General features: G+C 45.6%; 1 protein-coding gene across 1 annotated transcript in view; it reads left to right on the plus strand.

Annotated features, from left to right (window-relative positions):
- The first annotated feature begins 1,816 nt into the window (after window positions 1–1,816).
- The window catches only part of LOC115635732 (heparan sulfate glucosamine 3-O-sulfotransferase 3A1-like), an 86,423-nt gene continuing 61,098 nt past the window's right edge, over window positions 1,817–27,141 (plus strand). Inside the window, exon 1 of the mRNA XM_030534877.1 lies at window positions 1,817–2,328. Coding sequence (XP_030390737.1) covers window positions 1,817–2,328 — 512 coding nt within the window. The remainder of the gene's footprint in view (window positions 2,329–27,141) is intronic.

Consider the following 27,141-nt stretch of genomic DNA (forward strand, 5'->3'; position numbering starts at 1 on the left):
ACAAGCAATGAAATAATGAAGCCCTTAGTATCAGGCATTCCAGGCATGAAGATGATAGCTATTTCAACATTTGATTTACTCTCAAAAGAGAATAATAAATTCTGAAAGCAATATGCATATATTTAGGACAAACTGTGGGCCCAGTCATGCAACTCGATCCTGAAAGCATAAGTGAGTTCCATTGAAATTGTTGGGGCGGGATCTAGTTTCAGGACTTTGTGGTACTTTATAAATTGCTTCCTACCAGTCTATGACCAGAACCCTGCAAAGATTTATGGATATGCCTAATTTTATACATTTGAGTAGTCTCATTGACTTCAGTGGGATTACTCCTATGTGTAAAATTACTCATGTGCATGAGTGTTTGCAGGATCAGGGCCTAAATCAGAAATTTGTGCTCCAATACCATGGTGATGGATATAGTATGAACACCTAGGTGGATGGATGATTACACAGTCAGATACAGTACTGGATAGGTTTGTCTCGATAGAAAGCCCTTATGGAAGTCTTATAGAATTTAATAGAGAATTGAGATTTTTTTAAGCTATAGAATTTTATAATTCTCTAGAAATTCTAGAAGATGATTTAAAATAGGGGTCTATAGAAATCACCCCAAACCCTATAGAATCTAATAGGATGAGATCCTTTCTATAAAATGTTTAAACCATCCTATATAATGCTGGAGTGAGGACACAATTCTCTATTAATACATCCTATAGGAGTCCTTAAACATTCAATAGAAAGTAGATCATTCATTATTAAATCCCATAGGGTCTTAGAATAATCTCAGCAGACCCCTATTACATTTCTCTAGAACCCTACTTCGTTTCATCCTTAGTTATAATCCTAATAGGGCTTCCTCCATAAAAAGAAGCGACTTCTGTGCTTGCTGTGTTTAAAACATGTTTGGTGAAGAAGTAGCTAGCAAACGCTTAGGGTGAATTGCAAACTGTTTTTCCCCTAAATTTGACTGAGCTTGTGACAATAGAGAATGTGATGAACCTTTGACTACCAAATCCACCTCTCGTTGGAGGCTGATATAAACACGGCGTGCAATGTACCCGCGGCTCCTGCTAGTAGGGGAAGTGGGGTGGGGTATTCAGCGCTGACCACGCCCCTCTCACTCCATTGGGTCATCAGCAAGGGCTGCCCGACCGCCCCGCCTGCCGAGTCCAGCCCCGGCTCTGCGCTCCGCATTCCCCTAGCTCAGGGGCGCGTCTTGCTCGCTGCGTTTGGAGAAGTTTTGCTCCAGCTCCACGTGTGGCAGCAGCTGGAGGCGAGAGGGGCGGTGACAGCAGCCCCAGAGCGCTCCCCAGCCCCTCCACCCCCGGCAGGTCTCGTCGGCCCAGGTGGCAAGAGAGCGGAGCCAGAGGAGGGAGGCGAAGCCGGAGCCGGGAGTGGCTCGGTCCCGTTGGTTCGCAGTGATTCTCCCCTGCCGGGGGTGCGCGGGGGCTGTGGCGAGCAGCAGCCGCTTCAGTCGTGCAGATTGTGACCCCCTTCCCCCCATCCCACTGCCAGGGGACTGGCCGGGCGGGGGGCGGCGATAGGCAGGACTGGGACCTGAGCTCAGGGACTCCGTGAGCGACTCGCCCTCCGCTGGGAGACGGGATCTGTTCTCGTCGGGCTACCCTGCCTGCGGACGATGCCCCCCTGAAGCATCACCCTTAAGAGACCCGGGGGCGGGGGGGGCACAGCCCGAGCCCCCTCCCAGCTCCAGGGCAGTAACGATGCGGCCCGGGGCAGCCCTGCGCCCCCCCGCTCGCTGCTGACTCCGGGGCCGGGGGGCCGCCTAGCATGGCCGGGGGGCCAGGCTAGCATGGCAGGGAACGGGCCGCCTGCCCCCGCCGCCTGCCCCGAGCCTCTGCCCCGCAGCGTCTTGAGGAAGTTCCTGCTGATGCTCATGTCCCTGCTCATGTCCCTCTACGTCTTCTACTGCCTGGCCGAGCGCTGCCCCAGCCTGCCCGCGCCCCTGCTGGCGGCCGCCCCAGAGCAGGCGGCGGGCGGCGGCGGGTGGCTGGAGCCGGGGTCCCCCTCGCTGCCCAGCTGGCCGCCGGCGGCCCGGAGGAAGCGGCCGAAGCAGCAGCTGCGGCGGCCCGACGCACCTGGCCGAGGTGCGGGGTCGGGCGGCGGCAGGGAGCCCCCGGGCACGCTGGCCCTGCTGCTGGGCGAGGGCAGCAAGCGGCTGCCGCAGGCCATCATCGTGGGCGTGAAGAAGGGCGGCACGCGGGCGCTGCTGGAGTTCCTGCGGGTGCACCCCGACGTGCGGGCCGCGGGGGCCGAGCCGCACTTCTTCGACCGCGGCTACGAGCGGGGCTTCGCCTGGTACAGGTACGGGACGGGAGTGGCTGCTGGGAGGGGGAGTTACGGAGGGGTCCTGCTCCCGCCCTGATCCCCAAAGTCCCCTCAGAGCCCCCAGCCCCGATCCCCAAAGACCCCTCAGAGCCCCGATCCCCAAAGACCACTCAGAGCCCCCAACCCTGATCGCCAAAGTTGCCCCTAGCCCCCAAAACACCCCAGCCCTGATTCCTCAAGACATCCCATAGACCTGATCCCTGACTCTCAAAGGACACCATAGCCCCCAGTCCTGATCCCCATAATCCCTCCTAGGGTTTGATTCCCATAGCCCTGATCCTCATACCCCTTATAGCTCTGATCCCCAGACACCCCCTCACACCAATTCCTGTAGCCCCTCCAGCCCCCCAGTTCTGATTCCCAGACACCTATAGCCCAAGAGCCCTGATCCTCGAAGATACCCTATAATCCCGACTCCAGCCCTGATCCACAAAGACACTCCTCAGCCCCATAGTGCTCCCTCCAGCCCTGATTCCCAAAGCCCTTCCCAGTCCTGATCCTCAAAGTTTCCTTTGCTCTCCAACCTCCATAGCCTTCTGCACATCCCTTCCCAACTCCCTGCCAGAATTAGGTTATGGAACATGATGAGCAATGTCTCGTGTCCACAGTTGCATCAGTGAAGGGGAAACAGGGTGAGGGAGAGAAGAGGGGAACAGCATTTATCCTAACCCCATCAGTGCAGGGGGAGCCCAGCATGTGGGGAGGCCACAGCAAAAGTCATTTTATAAGGAGGGACAATCAGCTCTTGAAATGGCCTCCAAAGTTTTCAACCACTTATAGCATGTGATTCATTTAGTGACTGGCTCGTTTTCTTTGTAAGGGTTCTTTAGTGATTAAAACAAACAAGAAAGCAACAGGCATTCATACCCCCTCCTCCTCCTTATTAAGGAAGGGAAGTACCATGTCAGGATGTTTAGGAATTGTTGGGTGTTTTTAAGGTATATTTTGAAGGCTAAGAGCAAGTCTACACTACAAAACTAAGTTGACCTAAGTTACGTCCAGGTATAGCCACTGCAGTAATTGAATCAGTTTTACATGTCCACTTACGCTCCCTGTGTCGTCCCTGTGTGTCCTCACCAGGAGCTCTTGCCCCGATTTAACTGCCAGAGTGGGGCATTGTGGGACAGTTTCTGAAAGGCAGCAGCAGTCTACGCTGACATTGTGTTGACCTAATTACATCAGCATAAATGCTACCCCTTCACAGAGGTGGAGTTATTATGTCGGTATAGCGGATGAGTTACATCAGAGAGAGCTACATTTTTGTGTAGATATTTACAGGGTTAGGTTGATGTAAGCTGCCTTATGTCAACCTAGCTCTGTAGTGTAGACCAGGCGTAAGTTGATGACAAACTATATTTTGAAAATCGGGCTCAAGGTACTATCAGTTGTGATGATCTAAAAGATTTAACTCAGCATTTCACTTGATTTTTTGTGCGTGTTTGCAACTTCCATGTACTTAACTTTACACACACGCTGGGATTGCTCAAGAGTGTAAAATTGAGCATGTTTACAGGATCAGGGCCTAAATCACTATTTTCAGTGGAAATTTGGCTGATAATTTTAGACATCATCCTGATACGAACATTTCTTTAGATGATCTTAAAGAACAAGATTTGTTGCAAGAAAACTGAACTTTTTGTTTTTAAAAAGTCTCATGGGAAAACTGAACGGTTTATGGATGAAAGTAGATGAAAACATAGCAATACACTTCAGAGCCCTTCCTTTGTTCGATTTTTGTTTTTTGTAGACTGCCTGGCTCATCTTTCTTTTTAAGACGGAAAAATATCATGCAGAAGAAAGCCTCAGAATTCCCTTAAATTTGCTGTTGTATTTGTAAAATTAGGTAGTATATCCCTGTGAAAATGAGATAAGATTGTATTTTAAAGTAAACAACTGACAGCGTGGAAACAAATATGCTGTCAGGTATTACAAAATCAAGCAAACAAACAACCCCTAAGAATCTAGTCTTTAAAATTTATTTCCTCTATTTAAGTATATGGAAAGTTATATGTTTCACTCATATAATTTTGGGCAATCTGATAATAATTAGAAAGTCAGTGGTAGTAATTATCCATAAATAACCATGAACAAAGTCAGGAAAGAAAGCAAATGTTGTTAAAGTGTCTTTGTTTTATGGTTTTGTTAAAGTAATTAATTTTTCATTTGCAGGAAAAGAAAGTAAGTGAGAGCTCTTGACAATGAGAAAACAGAAATTAAAGCCATAGGGCAATACTTCCAGTGTTATTAGTTAGATTTTTTTTTCTGTTGTGTCATAGTAATTTAAAGTTAATAAAGTTGTGTCCTCTGGCAAGTTCATATGAAAACGACTTGTTGAATCTAAGAATAGGTTGTCCTCCTTTTACACAATAGAAATATTGGGTTTTTGCATCCAGCAAACAAGCAAAAAAGAAGGGACTTGAAGTCACTTCAGAACTTGTATCTAATTGTCATTTAACTCTTACTAATGTTTTAGTGGACGGTGGTATTTGGTTAAGATTGTGATGACTGACTATACTGAAATTAGCAGTATCATCATACAGAAAGTCAGAGTGTAGCCTGAGCATTTGTGCAATACATTTTTGCAAAGGGAAGAGACCACTGTACTTCCATTTATCGCACTGGATAGAATGCACCTTATTTTCTCAGATTGCAGAATGCATTTTTTTCTGAGAGTAAAGATTTCCTCTTGGGAGGGCTGAAGCTGTCTACAAAATGATATTTTCAGTGTGCCTTTATCCAATTTTCCATGCACTGACCCTATATCAGAAAGGAAATATTAAAAACAAATCTGAAAACCTCAAGAACTTTAATCAACTCTTGACTTTGAAAAATAAACACATGGCTTTGGGAGAGGGTCTGCCATTATTTATGGTAGGTAATTCAGGAAGTCTGTTTCTTTGACAATGGATTCCTTGATTCATTGCAGAGGAGATGGCACTGTGGATTAGCCCAATCCTGGAAATCTTGCCTGAGTAAGGAATACAGAATCAGAGCATATGTCAGTGACCTACATTGTTGCACAATATATTTCTTAGTGTCTGGGGTTTAATTTTCAAAGAGTTTGGGCTTGATTTGGTAGCTGTTGCCCATGTGAGTAGTTCCCCTTCAGGCTTTTCATGTAATCACAGTGTTATACCATCTGATACTGGAGTGTTTACATTAATTGCTTCACTTTGTTTGCTGTTTGATGTGTTTAGTTTCACTGTTTTGCTATTAGCTCTGTGGAGACTGAAGTACAGTGAGATCATTGTATGGGGCTATTCATTACTAGGGGCCCAATCCTGCAACTGTTACTCATGTGAGTTATCCGTACTAACGTGTAGTTCCAGAGATGTCAGAGCTGCAGGATCAGAAAGTCGGTAATCAGTTAAATGGTTCTGTTTAAAAACATTATTTAAAAAAATCTTTGCATGCATTTGTCATGATCTTTGAGTAGAATTGAATACTGGGAATATCGCCATATGTTTGCTAGTATCTCTTGATTGGTTGTCTTTGGAATCACCATCTTAGGTTTCAGATTTATTTTTATTTTCAAGCAGGCAGACTAAACAGCATCATTACAGGATATAAACATTTTAGTTCACTTTCGGTGGCCTTAGGGAATCTCCATGGGCACTGAATGCTTTATCTAAAATGTAACAAAAAGGGCCAGGATCTTTACACTGAAATGAAAAAGACTTTAGATGCTAATATTCATAGATGTTTATTGACAGCAGCAGCTAAATAGCAGGCTTAAGGGAAGAGAGGGGATCAGTGGATTTTACATGTTTCATGAAGTTTGTGTCTGGATTCTTGAGCGATCGGTCAAATTAGACTGTATATTGTCACAACAGTGCCCCTCACAGGCTGAGAAGAGAGAAGCAGTGTTGACCACAGAGGAGATAAAGGGAAGAACATCTATTTGGAATAAAAGACCAGCTTTAGTAGCTGTTGTATGTTATCGTGAGATCCTTTTAATAGGGACGTAAGTGTTTGGAGAGGCTGATACCAGAAGTAAAGCAATATCAGGTTATTTTGTAACCGATTAATTAAATTGTAATGCCGGTAGGATAGCAGACTCTTAAGGCAAAGAACTTGTAGCAAAGCTCTGTGCTAATAAGTGAAAGTCTGAACACCTACTGTGGTTCCAGACAATAAATGAAACCGATCTAAAATGCTGTATGTTAAATCAAGTGGAATAATCACCTCTCCTCTTAGACTGCATTGCGTCTGTTTAAAAGGCAGCTCGCCTACAGTGAGATTTATTTAAAAACAATCTCTGTGATTGTATTTGGGAGGCGTGACACCTACATGTGTATTTGCATGTGGTTTGAATATCAAGGGAAGTTCAATGCCTACAACAGCTTTCTCCATTTCAGTTTTGTGAGTACTTAGTTCATAAGGGAAGGAAGGAGGGGAAACAGCCCACAATGGTCTCATTGACTTTAAAACACAGAAATCTCTGCTCTGGTCCTGAACAAGTCTATTGAGTTGACAGAGTTCAATAGCAGGTGAGCCTGTGTATTAATAGAGCTGAGCCACCATCCCCTCTACCCAGCACATGACTGTATACAGCCTGGGGAAAACTTCAAGTCTTTGGTGTTAATGCAGTCGAGTAAGAAATGTCTGAAAGAAAAAATACGTGTTTGTTGATGGTAGTGTGAGCCTCGCTGTTTCTCTCTGATCCTTTGTTAGCTGTTGACCGATTCAGTCGCCCGTTGGAATGTCATTATGCTGTCAGTCACACAGGGAACGTTTATTTCGTATGTTTTAATCTCCCTGCCTTTGTAATGCTGCTGCCACTTGCACTAGAGAAAAGTTGAGCTAATCTCATTAGGCTACAGCGTTCTGCAAGAGATGAAAGATTACTCAAGGTTTCTCTGTCAGGTTGGGAGTTTCCACCTGATGCCTCTAGACCTAGGAAGTTCCGTGTCCTTGTATCAATATCCTCTTGGTTTTTTTTTTTTTATTTTTCAAGGCAACCAGTAATGCTTGAGGGTCAAAGTGAGCCGGGAGTTGTTCAGTTCCTGGAAAGAATGGCAGGAAAAAGCAAGTTCATAGCAGCTGGGAGCAGCTGTAAAGGACCTTCTTGTCCAGTGAGTTTCCCAGCCCCTGTGCCTCAAGCCTGGATTCACACAAAGAGTCTGAAATGAAATCGGAGCCTCCGGGACTCTGGAGGTCAGCCGCTATTGCGAGGTCGTATGGCCAGAGCTCATCTGGACAGCAAAGTTCAGAGGAGCGGAGTGGGAGTCATTTGCCACTCGGCGAGTGACCAGAGGAGAGTATGCATTTTGGGTAGGGTGGGAATGTTTTAAAAAGAACTAGTACGGAGGGGAATGTTTGAAAAAGAACTAGCGCAATGAATGAGAACTGTGAGCAGCCCAGATGGCCCAACCATCATGAGTAAAGTACTGCAGAGCAAACTACTTGATGTAAACACCAAAAGCCCTCTTCTCTCTAAGGGGAGGTGCGCTAGCAGTTGTGAGCCACAACCATCCTCAGTCATATCACTATGCCTGGTAGGGGAGACTTTATGTACCGTACAAATTTCCTCAGGGTAAGTGAGATTTTTCCCCTTCGTCACGCAGCTTGGCTGACAGAGTCTTCGGTTTCTAGATGTTGATGTGTCCCCCACGATACTGGAACTGTGAGCCTTTATGTTGTTTGTATTCTCTGCGGCTAGATAATTATATTCGGGCATTCGCTTCATCTTGATGCTTTTGGTGTGTTAATTCCTGGTTTATACCCCCCTGCCCCCAGTGTGTGCTTGTTGTCAGAAGCTTGCCCGTTAAAGTGGATTTAAGCTTTCCAATCCTTGTGTTCAAGGACAGAGTCATTATTTTTTGGCCGTTTTTTCTGTTCCAAGAGATGGTTTTTGTTGGGGAGGCTGGAGTTCAGGAAAGCTCATTTACATAAAGCCACAACTTTAAATATTTTTGGGAGAGGTGCCTCATTCTATGAACTCTGCTTCTCCCAAACACACTTGACTTGATGACAGTGTTGCCTGCAGATTGTAGAAGTGACTTTGCAACCTGCTTATAGTGAGCTTAGGCTGTGTAGGGAAGACAGTGGGAGAGAATGGGAATCCTGAATTATGTATTTGTGTTGTAGTAGGGCCTGCAAAGCCCAGTCATAGACCCATTGTGCACGGTGCTGTATAAACAACAAAAAAACTGGTCCCTGCCCCAAAGAGCTTACAATACGAGACAAGAGACAACCAGTCAGACAGATGGGTGAGTGCAGTGAGACAGTGTTGGCCAGTGTGATGGGCAGTGGTCGAAGCACACTAGCTGCCTAACTTGTGGAGATTTGTGTAGGCCTCATGGCAAAGGAGAGTTTTGAGGAGATGTCTGAAGGAGGTTAGTATAAGTCACTCTGGCCATTTAAAGGGAGTTCCTCAGCCTGAGGGACAGCTGGGGGGCAGCACAAAGGAGCTTGTTTGAAAATTTGACACGTGGGTGATAGAAGCTGGCGTCATCGAATGCAGCATAAGATAATGAATGGAGTCAGAGAGGGGAAGTATTGTCCAGTGGTTCAGGTGCTTGCCGGGTCTCAGGTTCAGTTCCCTGCTCTGCCATAGACTTCCTGTTTGACCTTGGGCAAGTCGGTTAGCTGCTCCGTGCCTCAGTTTCCCACGTGTACCGTGGGGATAATAGAGCTGTCCTGTCTCACAGGGGTATTGTGAGGATAAATACATAAAGATTATGAGGTGCTCAGATACTGTAGTAATGGGGGCAGAGTCACAGACATACCTAAAATAGGGAATCTTGTCATTGGATTTCCTGTTACAGACTGACCATCAGGTTAGTGAGATATTTATCTGTGGGCAAAACACCTTCACTGTGAGGAAAACCCTACACATGCTTCTGTAGCTGTGGAGCGTCCTCTGACAGTGAACCTGTGGGCATGGGGTTGGGGCAGGAGAGCTGTGCAAAGGGGATTACCTTGCACATGATGCAGGGCTCCATGTCCTTTAAAGGGTCAGATTCACCTGTATGTTCCAGCTGCCTTGAGCCACTCTTAAGATACAAAGCACCCATAAACCTGCTCTGACTGTCCAGTAAAACCAGATTTATGGCTGCTTTGCACTGCCGGAGTATGCCAGTGAACTTGGCCCCCAGTTCGCAATACTGTCTGCGTGGAATTTCTTGATTAGGGCAAAGGCTGACTAGTTAGGAGAGTGAATAGACAAGTCCTCAGAGAAAGCTGAAAGAGACAAGTCCCTTCTATCAAAATCCCCTCAATAGCCTGTTCCTTACCTCTGCACAATCTGACATTACTTGGGAACTAGCTTTTTTCACCTCTTCACTACGCGATGTAGAGCGCCATCTAGTGTATACACATGGAGGACAATTAAAAAAGCAACATTGATTCCACATACCCAGCACCCAGTGGGACCCAAACTTATTTTGGGTGGTTAATTTTTGGGGGATAAACCAAAGGGGTTTTGTTTTGTTCAGCTATTTTCAAATAAGTATCATCTTTGATTTCTTGCCTGTGGGGAGGCTGAAAAGATACGGAGTTCCTTTCATTTCTTGTCATTTAGGATAACTCGTCGTTTTGAACAGGAGGAGGTCTGTGACAGGGCCAGGTTTTCAAAAGAACCCAGTTCCCATTTAGGCACCAGAATAAGCAGTTGGATGTTTTTTAAGTGCTCTGCAGCCAATATCTCCCACTGTGACCCTTACAAACAGGCTTTCAGTGCTGAGCTGGGAGCTCTTTCAGAAGTGTGGCCTCATGTCTGGCTGCCTAAATGGAAGTGGAGCTCTCTTGAAGACTCCATCCTGTTTGTGGGTTCTGAGTAGTATTGAGAATCGGGCTCTGTACATCAAGGACTTTGTAGGCAAAAGTCCCAAGGCCCAATCCCATGGAATTCAGCTTTGAAATGCCATTTGGCTGTTATGAGAGGGGATTAAGCCCATTTTCCTGCAATTAAGACTGAGGGTACATCTATACAGCAGCAGGGCTGTATAATTTCACGCTTGGGTAGATGTGCATGAGCTAGCTCTGCTCAAGCTAGTGCTCAAGCCCCAATGGCATGCGTGGCGGCTTGAGCTAACCACCCGAGAATGTACCTTGGGGGCTGGGCAGGATCATATTCAGACAGCTAGCCTGAGGGTATGTCTACACTATGGAGATAGCAGTGTATACTCTGGAGGTTGTGTCAACATCGATCAGTTCCCATATGTGTAGACATATCCGGAGTGGCACGTTTTAAAAGCATGCATGAAGCCAGCGTAACAGTGATACACTTACCTACATTTTTAATAAGTAGCTGGTGCCATCTTTGATCTTGCAAACTCTTACACAAATATCCCATACATAGGCCAGTAGTGCTGCTGCCCTCAGGAGGACTTTTGTGAGTAATTGTATTGAGTCTTTGGTCCCTGGGTAGAAACCTGGCTCCATTGAGACAATGACAAAACTCCTAGTCACTTCACTGGAGCCAGGATTCATCCCCATATCTTTTGAAGCATAATAGGAAATTAGGCATATGGGCGTAATTAGTTTCTTTCCAAAAAGCTCAGAAGAGGGAACAAGTGATGAGAAAACCTGAGAATAAAAATGTTCTCGAATCTCCCTCTCATATACACATTAACACTTCTTAGCTACTAATTACACTTTTCTTTCCCTTGAGAATATAGGAGTAACCCAAACTGCTTGCATGCTGAAAGAGGGTAAGGGGAGAAGAGGTGATTGTTATGGTCATAAATCTTAGCAAATTCTCATTAAGTACCTTTATTATGGAAGGGAAGTGGATTAGGTTGCAGCTGTAGTTACATTCCTGGGGCCAACCCTATAGCACTTTCTCACATAAGGAGCCCAAAGTAAATCAGTGAGACTATTCATGTGGGTAAGGGCTGCAGGATTGGGCTCTTGCAGTTTACTGCTATGCTCTCTAGCTTCCTTACCCCAGATATCCGTTGTTTCCAGCCCTCTTGGCGCTAATCTGCCTTCAGGGAAATTCAGTAGTTATGCAGAGATTTCATACAGTTTGTAAACTGAGAGACCTGATCCTGCAGGCCTGACTCTTTTGAGGAGTCCTTACTCATATGAGTAAGTCTATTGGCTTCAGTGAGGTCTCCTCATGTGAGTAAACTCTGCAGGATCAGGCCTATGAATAGAGATTAAATGAATACTTTGGGGAGGGGGTTCTAATTATTCTTAGTCTTTCTATTTCATCGACAATGTGATTCTGCAGGAAGAAAGATGCATATTTTTGTTCCTGCTGAGGTCATTGCTTTCTTTTCTTTGCGGAGAAGTTCATAAAATAATGTTCCTTTTGCAGCACCATCTGTTGCAGTGATACCATCTAAAGTTCCCCCAATCTCCCGCATTCTACAAATCTTGTTACTGGTTTAGTAATACAGCCTAGGACACTGCAAGAAGGAAATTCCACTCTTCGCCCTGTGGGATGCTTTGGAAGCCAGAGAGAGGCTGCATTCATTTGGCATTGATTTGTTATTTAGATGTTTTTGATGCTGTACTGCAGAGGTGCCAGAATATTGCTCTTTTAAGGCTGACCGTGCTGGTAACTCGACACCTTATTTGCACAAATTGCTGCTGACTGCAGATGCCCTATATTTAACACAGATGCAGCCTATGGTGGCTATGGTGCCCAGCATGCAATGCAGCATCTGGGTTCCATTGGCCTGCCACGACAATCTGAGATGTGAAGGTCCGCACCTCCACGTGAAAGTAGGGAAAGGGGAAACTAGTGGCAGCATTGTAGAACTCTGCAGATCTTTTGTGACCTGTTATCTACATCTTTATGCGCCCAGTTCTAGACTGTAAATCAGGATCTGAATGACCAGGCTGAATTTTCAGTTTGACAGACCTGATCTAACTCCCACAGAAGTCTGGAGGGAATCTTCCCATTGATTTTGATGGAAATTTCACAGAATCATAGAAATCATAGAATTGTAGGACTGGAAAGGACCTTGATAGGTCATCTAGTCCAGTCCCCTGTACTGAGGCAGGACTAAGAATGATCTAGACCATCCCTGGCAGGTGTTTGTCTAATCTGCTCTTTAAAACCCTAAAAAAGCATGCTGAAGAACTGTTTGTTTTAATTTCCTCCACGGCATATGCTTTTTAAATACTTGCCTACAGCAGCAATTTCAGTTAAGTATAACACCTGGTAATAAAGGATTTCAGTTTTTAAAGGGTTTTTCTAATTTCATCATTAATACAAACACAGTTTTCCAATGTTTCTTCAAACACAATGTCTTTTCTTTCTAACCTCTGCCCCAGTCTCTTTATATATAAACCAGTTCACTGCTGCAGGCATATCTAAATGAGATTTTCACTGGTTAGGATTCATGGGTTTCTTGCTTTCTTCTATATTTTGATCTTCCTAATCGGTTGGGGGAAAACATTTTATAAAGCCTATTTGCAATGTTAAAATTCAGATGCTTAAAATCCAAGTTCCTCTTCTTCTGATTGTAGCAAAAGTTTGTAGTTTTCATTGCTTCAGTATTCTTGGTTTATTTTCTTCCTGAATCTTTAACTTCCTATAATGGTCTCTAGGAAGCAGGAGAGGTTCTGTCTGGTTTAAGGAAGTGGCATGCGTTCTGGCTTGACTCACATGCTGTTTACCTAGTGAAGCAGAATGGGGCTTTGCTTGGATAGAACCCAGATCTGAAAGGCCATCTTCACGCTGGCTGGGTGCACCACACAAAACCAGGTAGGAAACTGCACAGTGGAAAATGTCCAGCTGGAATTCTGGCTGAAGAGCTTCAGAGAGGCTCTGTCTCAGGTCCTCCGTAACAAGAGCCACAGAGCTTCATTCTGAGCTAGGGCCTCAGATGCAGGGGCCAGGATCCGAGTAAGCATGCTCCCCTGAAGTGACAAGAGCTGTGAATAGGAAAATGGGGCGGGTGACATGTTAATGCTTCTTTCGCTGCATAGTCTCTGTGGGCCGGGTTCTCTGTTCTGCCACGTTTCTACAGTCTCACTGGCTACCAATGTGCATCCTAACTCATAATGCTACTTAATCCATTTTAGACTTAAAGGGAATGACAACAGTTTTCAGTGGTTCATTCCCCCAGGAGAAGTATTATTGATGAGTAAACACCAAGGGTAGCTAAAACTTCTACTACTATGAAAGTCTGTCCGTTGTAAAGAGGCACTCTCATGTGGTTTAGATTCCGACGTTAGCTGGTTTGAGGTTTTTTAATGTTTGTTACACGAATCTAATAACGAACAGAAAAGTACCTGGACCAAATTGTCAAGTCTTTCCAGTAGATCAAAATATCCATTGATTTCAAGCCCAGGGGAGTTCCTCCATGCACACACCATTCATCAAAGGTTTTGTTGGGGCAAGTATGTGAGAAAAGGTCTGGTGAACCGGAGGGTTTGATTTCAGTGAGAGTTTTGCTTATGCCAGGATTGCAGTTTGGCTTTGATACGGTTTGATTTTTCCGTAATTTCAATAAAAAGGATTTTGTTTGTAATGTTTAAACATATTCGTCTGCGATGTGGGACATTCAAACCCCACATCACTGGGGAGAGCTGGTGGAAACATTTTCAGCAGAGCAGTTCTTCGTTAGAGAAGGCTGCTTCATTGACATTGAACGTTTTTGTGGGAACGTGTTGATTTTCAATGAAATTATCAACGGGAAAGTGTTGAAACAAATCACTTTGACATTTGTGTTTTGATAATGTAAAAAGCATTTTGTTTCAGCTGTATCATTCCATTTTGTTTCATTTCAACTTTGATAGCTCAGATCAAGTGTATTATCTTAATTTCAATTATACTGAATATGATATGATATACTATTTCATGCCATAATGTTTCAACATTACCAAACTGAACTGTTTTGACTGGGCCAAGATTACAGTTTTTTGGTGTTTCTGTTTCGTGAGAAATTTTGACTTTTTGGTCCAGTTTGGAACAAATATGAATTTTGAACTGTTGGACTGTTGTTCCTGCAGGACAGAAATTCCAGTTTCCGATGAGCTATAATACCATGGTAGCAAAGGAAGACCAGGACATGAAACTGAGGGCGATAAAGGGCAATGCCAACCAGTTTGGCTTCGCTGTCCAGTCAGTGCGAAATGTTAAATATCAACAAACCCCACATATACTAGTGAATGGGATGTTTTAAAGCCCTTTCAGATTTAATGAACTGCAGTACCCTTGGCTCAGGTAGGGCATTGTTTTTCTTCTATATGGGGACAAATTCTCCCAGTCTGCAGACTGTCCCACTGGATACAAGGGCCAGTTTGCACTCACAAAGGGCCCATGCCAACTGCCAGTGAAGTTAATGGAAAGAATCCTGGTGACTTCAGTGGTTGTTGGGTTGGGTGGTTTTCAGGTCCGTGGAGCCTGTGACCCGCCATCACAAGATGAACTGAGATTCACGTGGAAAACCTTCAGAATGCAGGGATATGCAGAGTGAGGACTGACTCCTATGTGCTGTTCCCTGCTGTCTCCCTTGCCTTCCCGATCTGTTCCTAACCCCTCTGCAGTGGGCAGGTGGCACAGAGCTGGAAAGGGACAGCATTAACGCCTAGAAAGGAGCTTTCCTGGAGGATAATGCTATGTGGGGTTCTTTTTGTTCTGTGTTTGTATAACACCTAACCCAATAAAATCCTGATCCACAACTGAGGCTCCTGGGAGCTACCACAATAGAAAGAATAAGTAGTAACTGTAGTGACATGTTAACCTTTGTGCAGGAGACTGGAAATCTGTTTCTACCCCCCTTTAACAATGATAATGACTTTCCCATTGCAGATAATACTTTGTCCATTAGATTTTCAAAGTACCACATGGACATTGACTAATGACTCCTCACAGCACCTATCAGGTAGCTGGATTATCATCCCCATTTTACAAATGGGGAAACTGAGGCAGAAAGGTATCTTGACTTGCCCACAGTCACCCAGTGAGTCAGTAGCAGAGCTGGGATTGCAACGCAGGACCTCTTGATGCCCAGTTCCATGTTGTCACTTGTTAGGCTCTTGTTGTTGTGATGGGTTAGGAGAGCACCAAGGAAAATCCAGGTACAGGAAGTGGTGGGTGTGGGGCAGGGAATTTCCAGCAGGGGGCTCCCAGTGTGTTGTCGGAGGCACCACCTTTCATTCTACAAATGAAATTGTGGTCCTTATGCTTGAGGTCGGCCAAAGTTCTTCTGACTCTTTTTACATGGTGTCAATCCTGTCATTTTGGCTGAATGCCAACTCAGGTAATTCTAGTCTCCATCCCTAAAAATTGACCCAGCGGTTTCAATTGGCTATGATATCCCTTCTTCCCCTTTCACAAACTGATGGGCAGTGTGTTACTGGCATCAACTGATTGCTGGATTCCAGCCCAGGACTGGCTGAATTTCAGTGGTGGGGAAGTGATCCTATGCCTATAGTCTGCAAAACAACGTGGGATCCTTGTGTAAGAAAAGCTCTATGTGGTGGCAAGGGATGATGCTAATGTTCTAGCCGAACCCTGGCCTCTCATACGGTGTGAATATTAACATTTATTTACACTCATTTCCATGGGGTTTCTCAGTGTAGCATCTGAATGACGGTGACTGTTAAACAATCAGTACAGTTTACATCCTCCAGAAGGAAGAACGAAAGCCAGCTGTTGTCATACTGAGTGCTCAAGGCTGTCTTCACTGCATCTGATGTATTGGGCCACAAAAGCAGGTTGGTCTTTCAACTCTGATCACACGGTGAATGGGCATGGGCTATGTGTGCCACTTGTACAGCTGGGGACAACACGACTTATGGCTTCAGCAGGCCACCTCGGAGACATCTGAATCTCTTTGTTGAGTTGCAGCCTCTATGTCGCTGATTTGATGAGTTTATATATTGCATTAGCATGAGAAGGCCCCAGGTGAGAGCAGGGCCCAATTGTGCTAGGTGCTGTGTCAACATATAGAAAGATGCAGCTCTGCCCTAAAGAGCTCACGCTGTAATGAGACAAAGAGCAGCTGCAAGGTGGGTAAAGGGTTACGTTCCCGAGGGGGCTGACTGGCACTCTGTGCAGTGGTGGGGCTTCTTGTGAGCATGCTCCTTTTAGATATGGTATTTTTTTCACCAGAATGGAGCTTTAGCAGATTTCCGAGTGTGTGTGTGTGGGGTTGGGGATGGGAGGCTGCTTGGGTTGGATGTGGGGGACAGGAAGGGGGGCGAGAGAGGGCGAGGGGAATGGGAGGAGAAGGGCAATGAGGATGGGGGGCAGGGTAAAGGGGAGCCAACAGCCAATGTGATACAGAAAAGGAGGGGTGGAAATCCAGAGTCTTGACTTTACAAGTTGAGGGGCAGGGCTGGCAGGGAGCGGTGAGAGCTCCTCTTGACCCCTGCACCCCATGAGGAGAGGAGGCCACTGGGCCCAGTGATATGGGTCTGGAGGGGGTGGTACAGGAGGGCTCTGTGCCCTTGATGTCGCTAGCTGCTTGGGAAAGGTGCTCTGGGAGTCTGGGAATTTTCAGCGCAGGTGACTGTGGTGGGGATTAGGGAAAGGACAAATCCGGAGCCTGCAGGTGTGAGAGAGAGGAGTGTTTCCCTCACCCAGCGAGATCCTCTCTCTGGCATCCCCTCCTGGCTGTGCCAGATGAGAGTGGCAGCCAGACCCCCTGCTTGGAAAAGGCCAGAGCAAAGAAAACAAAATGCTAGCCACATACATCACGTTCTTCATCACAAATGCCCTGTGCTGTGACGGGTTGGACCCCTCCGTCCAGGGTGCCACCTGCTGTGCTGGGGTCCCACTGAGCCCACCCATTCCACCAGCCTAGGATTCTTTATCCCATCCTTGCTCTGCCAGGCCCTCAAGCCTTCTCTGGCCCACACACAGGTAAGGCACACCCAGCTGCAGGCACAGACTGAAATCAGCTCTGGGGATTTACCCAGCACTCACATGCACACCTCCTTCCAGCTTTAAACCCAAACTATTGCCTTGCGCTGTATAGAGAGATGTGTACCGTGCAAGCTCCTAAAAATCACCCCCTCCCTCAATGTGGAGGGAGATATGCACAGCTTCTTGCCTCTCTCCCCCCTATTATGAATTGCACAAACTGGGTTCTGAAATAAATAAAAGCAAGTTGATTAACTACAGAAGGTAAGTGTTAAGTGATTATAAAGGATACCGAACAGAAGAAAGCAGATTACTGAGCAAATAAAACAAAAAACCACAACCTAAGCTTAATTCACTAAAGGAACAGGTTACACATAGTAATTTCTCTCAATAAATGTTGGTTTAGGCAGATTGCAGAGTTTCCTCAGCTTAGAGTTCCAGTTATTTCTCTTCACAGGTTAGACCCCGTCTCAGCCTGGATTCAGCCCTTGCCTTTTCCCAGCTTGGTTTCTTTGTTTCTTCAGGTGCTTTCAGCAGTCTTCCTTCTTGGGCGGGGAGACAATGGAGCCTGATTGACTCTCTTCCCAGCCTGGTAGGATTTACATAAGGCAGGAATCCTTTGTTTTCAGTGGAAAAATACCAGCAGTGTCCCAAGTGGTACTCCGTACCAGGTGACATTATCACATGACCTTGCAGTGTTAAAGCCACCATGAGACAAGGCGCCCCAGCACCTCTATACTTGGTTATTCATAGCCCCAGTGCTTGCCACATCAGTTATGAAAGTAAAAACATTGCTTGAGCCCCAGCACCTCTTTCATTACAAATTAAGCACTGTAGCAGAGCTACCAGTGAGTGTATGGTTGGAGTGTGAAGAGCAGTGGATCAGAGCTAAGAAGTAGTTGCAAAAGATCTCAGTGAGGTGAGACTTCATGTTGCAGGGTATCAATGGCCCAGCTAGTCCAATGTCCTCTTTTCTACAGCACCCTGCCCAGGCTGTTTTAGAGACAGACGTTGAGCCTCATTCCCACTTCACTCTGCACCAGGTTTGTTTGTGCAGTACAGCGCCATGGGGCAGCATTTTTCGCTGATCCACCTGGCGATCCGTGTGTTCACCATCTGCTTGTGCCATTCTGCTGGGAGCCCAAGTCTCAGCACTATTCCCCACAACCCGTTCCGACTGAGTTAATTAATACTGTGCCTGACTCATGTAGGTAGAGGAAAGTGCATTATCTGGGGCTCTGTAGGGGATCAGTAAGGAAAGCCTGAGTGCTCTCCTGTGCCCCTTAACAACAGAGAGTCTGCCAGTATTTGTCATTAGACAAATGCCTCCCTCTTGCTCTCTGTGTACTCAAGTAACTGGCCATTATCTCCTTTAATCCTTGTAATAACAGTGTCAGGGTGTCAAGGAGTCTCCATTGCACAGGAGCCATTGAGAGGAGGGAAAAAGCTGGATTGTGTTTTTGAAAAGGCCTGAGAGAGCGAGAAACGTGCAGGATTCTAAAGGGAGCAATTAGCCAAAGAGAGCCACTGCCGTGGATTTAAAGAGGGAATGCAAAGCTCTCCAGGCCCAGCTACTGCGCCCATTGCTTTCAAAGTGATCATTGTCAGTGGAAACAGAATTGGGCCCTCAATCGCCGCTATTAAATTGCAGACAATTTCCTGTGAAGGGATGAATTTTCCAGTAGGCATGTGAGGGTTTTAGGATGAAGGAGAGAACTGTGCACTGCATCCACATTCCAGGGTCACCCTAGTATTAATGAAAACCTCACACTGAGTAGCTTCCTCCTCCTCCAGTACTCTCATGAGGCTGTGTTTTGTAGTCCTTACTCAGTCATAATTCCTGCTAAATCTTGTTGGGCTTGGGCCTAAGGATTTGTCTGTTAAGAACCTGTCCACGGGTGTAAATACATCAGTTTAGTTACCCTAAATCAAACTGCTAATGGAGAGGTTAAACTAATTAAACTAATCCGGTTTCAGCTCCATTTTACCCTAGTGCAGCATATTTCCACTGATGTCAGGAAAGCCATTCAATTACCTCCAGGCAGGCTTTCTTAATATAGACAAGGTCTGAGTCAGGACTGCTGTTTCCCATTCTCACAAACTGAATAACAATGTAGATCTTCAAATTCTGTGATCTGGCGGGGAACAGGAGGCAAGGTGAAATGACCTAAATAACAAATTATTCATTGTGAATTACTCACTTGGTTCTAGTTATCAGGTCAGAGTCAGAGAACATTGGAAACAAATGTCCTGTAGCTCTCATCTTAGCGAGGCCAGGTGGAAGTCAGAGTACCAGCCAGGTAAATGATCACGACAGACACTAAGGGTACGTCTACACAGCAGAAAAAGGCCTCCAGCAGTGAGTTTCAAAGGTATGTCTACGCATTAAAAACTGACAGCTGGCCCATGCCAGCTGACTTGGGCTCGCAGGGCTTGGGCTAAGAGGCTGTTAATTGCAGTGTAGACAGTCAGGCTTGGGCTGGAGCCTGGGCTTCAGGACCCTGCAAGGTGGGAGGGTCCCAGAATTCAGGCTGCAGTCTGAGCCTGAACATCTACACTGCAATTAAACAGCACCATGAGCCCGAGTCAGCTGGCACAGGCTGGCCATGGGTATCTAATTACAGTGTAGACACACCCTCAGAGCCCAGATCAACTGACTTAGGCTTATGCTGTGGGGTTAAAATTAGCTGAGTAGATGTTTAGGCTCGAGATAGGGTCCAGGTTCCATGACCCTCTTCCCTCATGGGGCTCCAGCCCGAGTTTGTCTACACTGCTCTTTTTAGCCCAGTAGTGAGAGCCCTGCAAGCCTGAGTCAGTTGCCCCCTGGACTCTGAGACTTGCTGCTGTGGGGCTTTTTGCTGTGTCCCACCTCTCCCTCTTTATACTCATTCATAAGCCGACCCTCTTCTCTGGTGCTTCCCTTTTTTACTAAAAAAAAATTCGGCTTATGAGTCAGTATATACCGTGTATATATTATATATAGATACATGCTATCCATAGAAGCAGTGTGGCCTAATGGATAGATAGCACCCTGGCTTGGGATTCAAGAGACCAGGGTTCGTATTGGCCATCTGGGTGACTTTGGGCAACTAATTTTACCACCTTGTGCCTCAGTCTTCCCAGCTGTAAAATGGGGATAATGATACTGACTTCCCTTTTAAATTGCTATGAGACCTAGTGATGAGAAGTACTATATGAGAGCTAGGTATTATCACAGACTCTATATCCCTGTTATAGATTCTATGTCAGTCTCAGCAGGTATTGTTCAGGGAGCTTTGATTCCCTGGGCATTACGAATGTTCTGCTGCTTAGACACCTCCGTTATGTTTGTTCAACAGAAAGGAGTGGTAGAATGGGAATCAGGGAAGGGTGGGTAAACAGTTTCTGTGGGTTCAAATGCCCACTGGATTGTAAGTCACCAAGTAGAAAATGCATTTCATCATCTCCACGTGTGCATGTACTAAAATCACAATGCAGCTTAGCATGAGGGCCAGCTGGTGGTCAAGAGAGGCCTGGCACCTCTAGGTGATTTAGGTCAGGAGGGAGACGCATTAGCAAAGGCCAGTGGGTGGCTCTTGCCCCATGTTTGCTTCTGCAGTGCCTGATTTCAGTCTGTGCTGAGGGCCCCTTACTTTCAGGGGCAATAAATTCACTTGCATACTTTCAGGAATAAAGAATAGCAGGAAATGCAAGCAGCTGGCTGCAGTCTCTGAAGGGGCCAAGATGGGGGAAGTGCTTCACACTCTGACTCAAATACACTGCACAAGCATTTAATTGAATTAGATGGTGTCAACCACCGTGAGTGAGATTCAGCCTCACCATTAGCTGATGGAGCTCCATTGAAGTCACTTTGGCCACTTGTGCCTACTCCACTCAGCCCTGCCTGCACTGAGGTAACAGAACACTTGTCACTTGCAGGGTGCCTTACAATCCATGGGCTAGTGATGCTGCATTCAGAGCTGGATGGCTGTGGTTGGAATTGCATAGCAGGCCTTGGAGAAATTCCTGAGCTCCAGCCGAAAACAGAGGCTATATCTGCCGATTTCAGGGGTAGGCGCGTGTGTTTTATAGGCTTCATCTGTTCATCGTTTCCTAATTACAGATGATTAGGAGGCCATTTGGCGAAGTGACAGCTAACTTTCAGATCCCGGCTTATGCATGGATGTCTCCGTTTCTGATTCACCCATCTGTGCAATGCTGACATTCAAGTGTCTTTGGCTTCATCAAAAAACAAACTGTTTAAAAATTAACCCGCCTCTTTCTCCAACCCATCCACATGTACATCCCCAACACACACTCCAAAATCAAGGCTGCAAGAGGGAAATCTCTGGATAATAAAACCCACCCTTCTCCTAACCCACCCCCATCAACAACGAGGGATCTTACCCTGCTGAGGTGTAAAAATTCCCCCACTCCAGGCTGTCTGCGCAAGGCAGAGAGATCACTAACAGATGCTTTCCTGCTGCTGTTGAAAGTCACAGCCATTTGCTTGATTTAACAGTTGGGACCCGCCAGCCCTCCAGGGCTAGACAGAAGGCTGCAGGTTTTCAAGTTGTCCTTGAGGTTCTTCAGTACATGAGATCCATCCTCTTATGTTGTAGTTGATGGTTTTTCTTTTTTTTTTTTTCTTTTTTAAAAAATTATACAACCATCCTCCTTTCCCAACCAAAGACTATTCTGTGGAGACCAGCTTCCACCCAGCTCTGATCTTTCATGTCATTTCTGAGTGTGCCTCAAGTCAATTTCAGCACACAGCCACACCTCATTCTGCAGCAACTGGGACTTCTGTGCCTGTGCTTGTTATAGTGTGCATTCAGTGCCTTTAATTGTAAGTGGTAAAGGGAGCAGATATAAACTGAGGGGGGTGAGAAATTTAGACACAGTGGGATTTAGACACACTGGCGAAGACTTTGCTCATATCTGCACTGGGTAAATCTGGGATAAAATAAAGAGTGACTCTGGGTTTAGACTAGTGCATCTGAAAGCAGGATTTGTTTTGGTGGGCCAGATTCAGCAGTGATTTATAGGTAGTCTTGGCAGAATTTGATTTTTTTTTTATAATTTTGACAGACAGTATCGATGATCATTTTAAAATATATGTTAATTTGTATTGATTTAAATTTTCACCGTTGTACAAAATTAGAAGTAGTAAGCATTTTTTCCTATTTTTGTCAATGAAAATTTTCAGTTATGGGAAATTATGGGGGGGGCCTCAGACAATAATTATTTAATGACAGTAGATGCTGAGATTCAGAAACTTTGAATTTGAATTTCAGAAGCTTTATAACCATTATAACACACATTGTATGTTTTGATATGTGATATTGACAAAGTAAATATCCTTAAATCAAACTCTGAGTTCTCAAGCAGCATTTTTCTTATTTTGCTTCTCTGTACATTTTGATTATAGAAATATTCGTCTCTCTGTATGGTGAAATTGACGTTTACCGATAAAAATTTTGTCCTACCGTGCGGACATACAGGCTGGTGCTTACATGCTTCCAACTTCATTTGACCCCGTGCTGGTGCTTGGGCTGCTGCAGCGACAGAGAGGGCTGCAGCTGTGATTGGCCTCCTGTTGTCATAACCCCTGTAGGAATCCTGGCAGCAGGTGCTAGCTGAGGTGTAGGGAAACCCACATCCCTGCATTCCTGGCCCACCTTGGAATACCCTGATATTCCCACTCTGCAGGTGTCTGAAGGGACAGAGCAGATCCAGTGCTTTGGCTGGTGGAGAGGCTTCAGCGGGATTCACTGGCGGGATGGGAGTACTGTGAGGGCAGTGCTACATCTTCTAGAAGAAGATGCACATTAAAATGGAGGAGTGGCCTCCTTTAACCTGCACCTTCTTACACCCTCTGCTCAGCTGCTTTTTCTGCTTTACTCTTTTCCGATGCCTCTCTGTGCAAGTTACGCCAGTATAGACTCTATTACAGGCAGCTACCCCAGCAGTGGAACTTAAATCCCATTAACCATCACCTCTGAATATGTCCCAGAACAGTCCCTCTCCAGCCAGGGACTGTCCGAACTATGTGGAATGATGTGGCAGGGATACCCCGCCCCAAAAGGACAACAAAGGATCTGACCAAAGAGCTCATTAGAGCTGAGTGTAACTCTTTTTACCCTAGCGGAACTAGCGGACAGCTGGCTGGCTTTAATTTTCGGTGCTCATGACCCTTTTATGATATACAATCCCCCTGTAAAAATAAATAAATAAATAAATACAGGCCATTCAGTTAACTCAAGTTTACTGAAAGTATCTTTCACTTTTTTTTTTTTAAAGACTAAAATAAATACTGTCACAGTAAATATAAGAGTTTTTAGTTATGGGGCCCATCTGTGGACTGTGGAGACTCTGGTGCCTAGTGTTTTGTGCCTTGATATTTGATTCTTTGTCTCAGGTTTGGCCCACTGAAAATCTTTCCAGTGTTTTTCCATCAGTGCAGAATACCAAAGCTTACAGCCCATAAATCCAAGAGTTCGGCTGTCGGGGAGCTGAGGAGGCAGGAAGAGGGAGATGAAGACAGAGAGGTTTGAGTACCCAAAGTTTTTGCATCAGGATTGTGTTTCTTCAGATTTTTAATCTATCTTTTACACTGGGCATGTTTATAGGGCCATTAAATCCCAGGATGTAAGGGAGATCAGAGGAGGCATAGAGGGACTATAATGTCAGGAATTGGATTGGGTTTCATTCTCCCCTTCCTCCGGACTTGCCTCAGTGGTCACACTTGTGACAGGATACACTACGTCTGCTCAGCTGGCCTAGTGGACAGACCTATCTGAGCCCCGCTGTGTGCTTCAAAAAGGATGGAGACACTGATATGTCTTTCCTCCTTCCAGAGGGAAGTTTTTTCTGGGTTTTCTTTGGTCAGGCCAAGATTGATGCTGCGACATGTCGGGCTTTGCTAAAGGTCCCCCTGGATGTGTTAACTCCCGCATTTGGGGAAGTTTAATCTTTTTCCCCTTTATAGGTCCCCAAAACAATTCATAGAGGTTTTTTTCTCTTCAATTCCATCCTGTAGAGTTGGTGGTGAATTTCACATCAGCAGCAGACCAAGTACTTGTGTCCCTGGCTCCTCCGCCCACCCGCCTCATCCAGTCACTATGGGATCTAGTTTTTGCCTGGAACTAATCTTCATGTCTAAGTCCAGTTACTGCTGTGAGCTATAGCATGGCTTTTGAAACAGAATACGGTATTTTTCTGGCCATTTGATACATAGCTCCTCCTAGATTGCTCATCTCCTCTCTCCTCCCCTGCCTATGATAGCAACTGTTCGGAGTGGAATAAGACACAGATATTTTTTTGTTGCTTTTTGCTTTCTATCCTGGATGGGGTAGAGTGTCAGCTGTCCATCAGCTGCTCAAATTACCTTGCCTCTCTGGATCTGTAGTGGGATCTGCAAAAGATGATGAATGCATTTAAGAATTGCTCAAGCCAATTAGTCTCCTTGGATAAATGCTTCCAAGGAAATTATCAGCAAAGAGGTGGAGGGGAAGAAGAGCCCTATCTGATCACCTTAGTCCAGGGGCTGAACCCTTGACTTATCATATTAGAGTACTTTGTTATAAGAAAAGAACCCTTTGCAGTGAGAAAGCTCCAGCTTCTGTTTTTCTCTTGGGAGGCACCTACAGTGCTGTACACTTAGATGCTGGGAACCATGCAGGAATTCCCCTCTAGGGCTGACCACCTGTCCTTTATTTTACAGGATAGACCCTTTTTTCCTCCCCACTATTGCTTGTGTCTGATCAGCACATTTCCAGCGGGAGTTGAAGCCTGTGGAAGTCAAGGGGAGGCTTTCCATTGACTTCATGGGCTTTAGATGAAGCTCTTTGTACGTTGCCAGTGCATTTCTCTTGAGTTCAAATCCTGTTTCCTCGGGTCCCAGAACTCAGTGCCCTCTGGGCCTGACTCTCCTCTCCCATCTGCCTGTTTTACACGGCTGTCGCTCATTGACTTCAATGGAGTTACTACTGATTTGCACCGGCCTTTAATATTTAGGGTCACAGAACCTATGGCAAAGAATGGTGGCCATGAGCTGGAGAGTCAAGAAGAGCTTAAAGAGGAAAGGGACTCAGTGGCCTGGGAAGAGAGGGACATAGAGTTCTTAATGGAGGGGTTTGCACCAAGCGTGACCCCCGAGCCTGTGGGTGCCCACAGGGGAGAGAGACATGGTCAAGTCTGGAGGAGCAGAGCTGCACAGAGAGGTTAGGTAAAGTACGTCTCTGGAGAGCACTGAAAATCAGCACAGCAGATTTGGCCTCTCAGCTGGGTGGGCAACGGGAAGCGTTGGTACAGTTGTTCCCATGCCATGGGATGGGAGTTGCTGGCTGGTCCCAGCATCTGGGATTCTGAGACATATGGAGAGCAGGAAGGACTGTGGAAGAGAGAATTGCAGCAGTGAAGCCTGTCACTGATGGAGTGAGACCCCAGGTCTCTTGAGTCCCAGGCCTGTGCCCGGTCCGCTGGACCAAAGTGCCTTTCACTCTGCCTGCCATGACTCACCTTAAAAGTATTGCTGGAGAAGCCATAAAACTGATATAGCAGTGGGAGATGGAGGCGCTGCTCAAGTAAAACTAGACAGCCTGACTAATCCATTCATCAGAGGGCTCCCAGCTCCTCCAGCAAGACAGATGAGACAATTCACAGAAAGTTCATCTTGATCCAGGACATTTAATAAGTAAAACATAATGGGGGAGGGAGGGAGAGACACATCTTGTCAAGAGGCTTGGTTTGGTTTGGTTTCGAGGGTGGATGGAGGGGAACAGAGTTGATATGTGAGGGTGGGTGTTTCCATTGTTTTACTAACCCAGTATTTCTGACTCCATTAGAATCCCGCCAGTTAAAACTCAGGGAAAGTAGGTTTCCAGACACGCAGTACTTAACTTCTCTCACAAGGCAAATCAAAACCAGAGTGTTTTAAAAAGTGGATTTGCCTTGTAATCTAATCAGTATTAAATGACAATTCTAAATCTGAGGCTCCATATTTAAAGTGCATTTAATCTCTGGGGGTTGACAGAGTTATTTAATCTAATGAATCACCATTACTGTCCCATAAAGGTGCTGCACAGGCATGGGTTTTTCACTGAAAATTGCAGTGGTTAAATAATTGGAAGTGAGGGCCAGATCTCAGATGCTGTAAATCCATCTAGGTTCATTGAAGTCAATGGATTTTACCAGCTGAGAATCTGGCCTAGAATTTTTTCGCATCCTTACAACATCTTTGGAGTCTTTGGTCCTGCTTTGAGCAGGGGGTTGGACTAGATGACCTCCTGAGGTCCCTTTCAACCTTAATATTCTATGATTTTAGGGATAGCTCAGCGGTTTAAGTGTTGGCCTGCTAAACCCAGCGTTGTGAGTTCAATCCTTGAGGGGGCCACTTAGAGATCTGGGGCAAAAATCTGTCTGGGGATTGGCCCTGCTTTGAGCAGGGGGTTGGACTAAATGACCTTCTGAATCCCCTCCAACCCTGGTAGTCTGTGAATAAGAGGATAAATAATAGTCAGTTGTCAAAAGTTAATGGTAAATAGGGGGCTGGGATAGAATTCTAATCCCTGTTCTGCAACTGGTTTGCTGTGTGACCTTGGGCAAGGCACTTCCCCGCTGTCCCAGCAGGAAGGATAACAACACTTCCCTTCCTCACAGAGGAGTTGTTAGGAGCCAGTTATTAATATCTTCAAAGACTTTGGCGAATGTGAAGTGGTGGTGATCTGCTTTGAATGCCGTTTCCCTGAGATTGCACAGTTTGCTCTTGACCAGACACAGATTCCCTTCCTCCGTAATCTCAGCTGTTAGGTTGCTCCATGTATGTATAAAGCCAACCAAACATCCCTGATTTTTTTCTTTCTGTGCTGCCATCGCTGTCTGCGTTTGGTTTTGCTTTACGTTTCCATTATCCTCGTGCAAAGGTGGAAATAATTACTTGGTAAGCAACCTTGTTCTTCTTCATTTTTGAGTCTGTTTATTTAGATTAGAGCTCTTCTGAACCAGCTCTTTCCTTTCCTGGCCTGGACAGT

Source organism: Gopherus evgoodei, chromosome 15 (assembly GCF_007399415.2).
Source record: "Gopherus evgoodei ecotype Sinaloan lineage chromosome 15, rGopEvg1_v1.p, whole genome shotgun sequence".
Taxonomy (NCBI): Eukaryota; Metazoa; Chordata; order Testudines; family Testudinidae; genus Gopherus; species Gopherus evgoodei.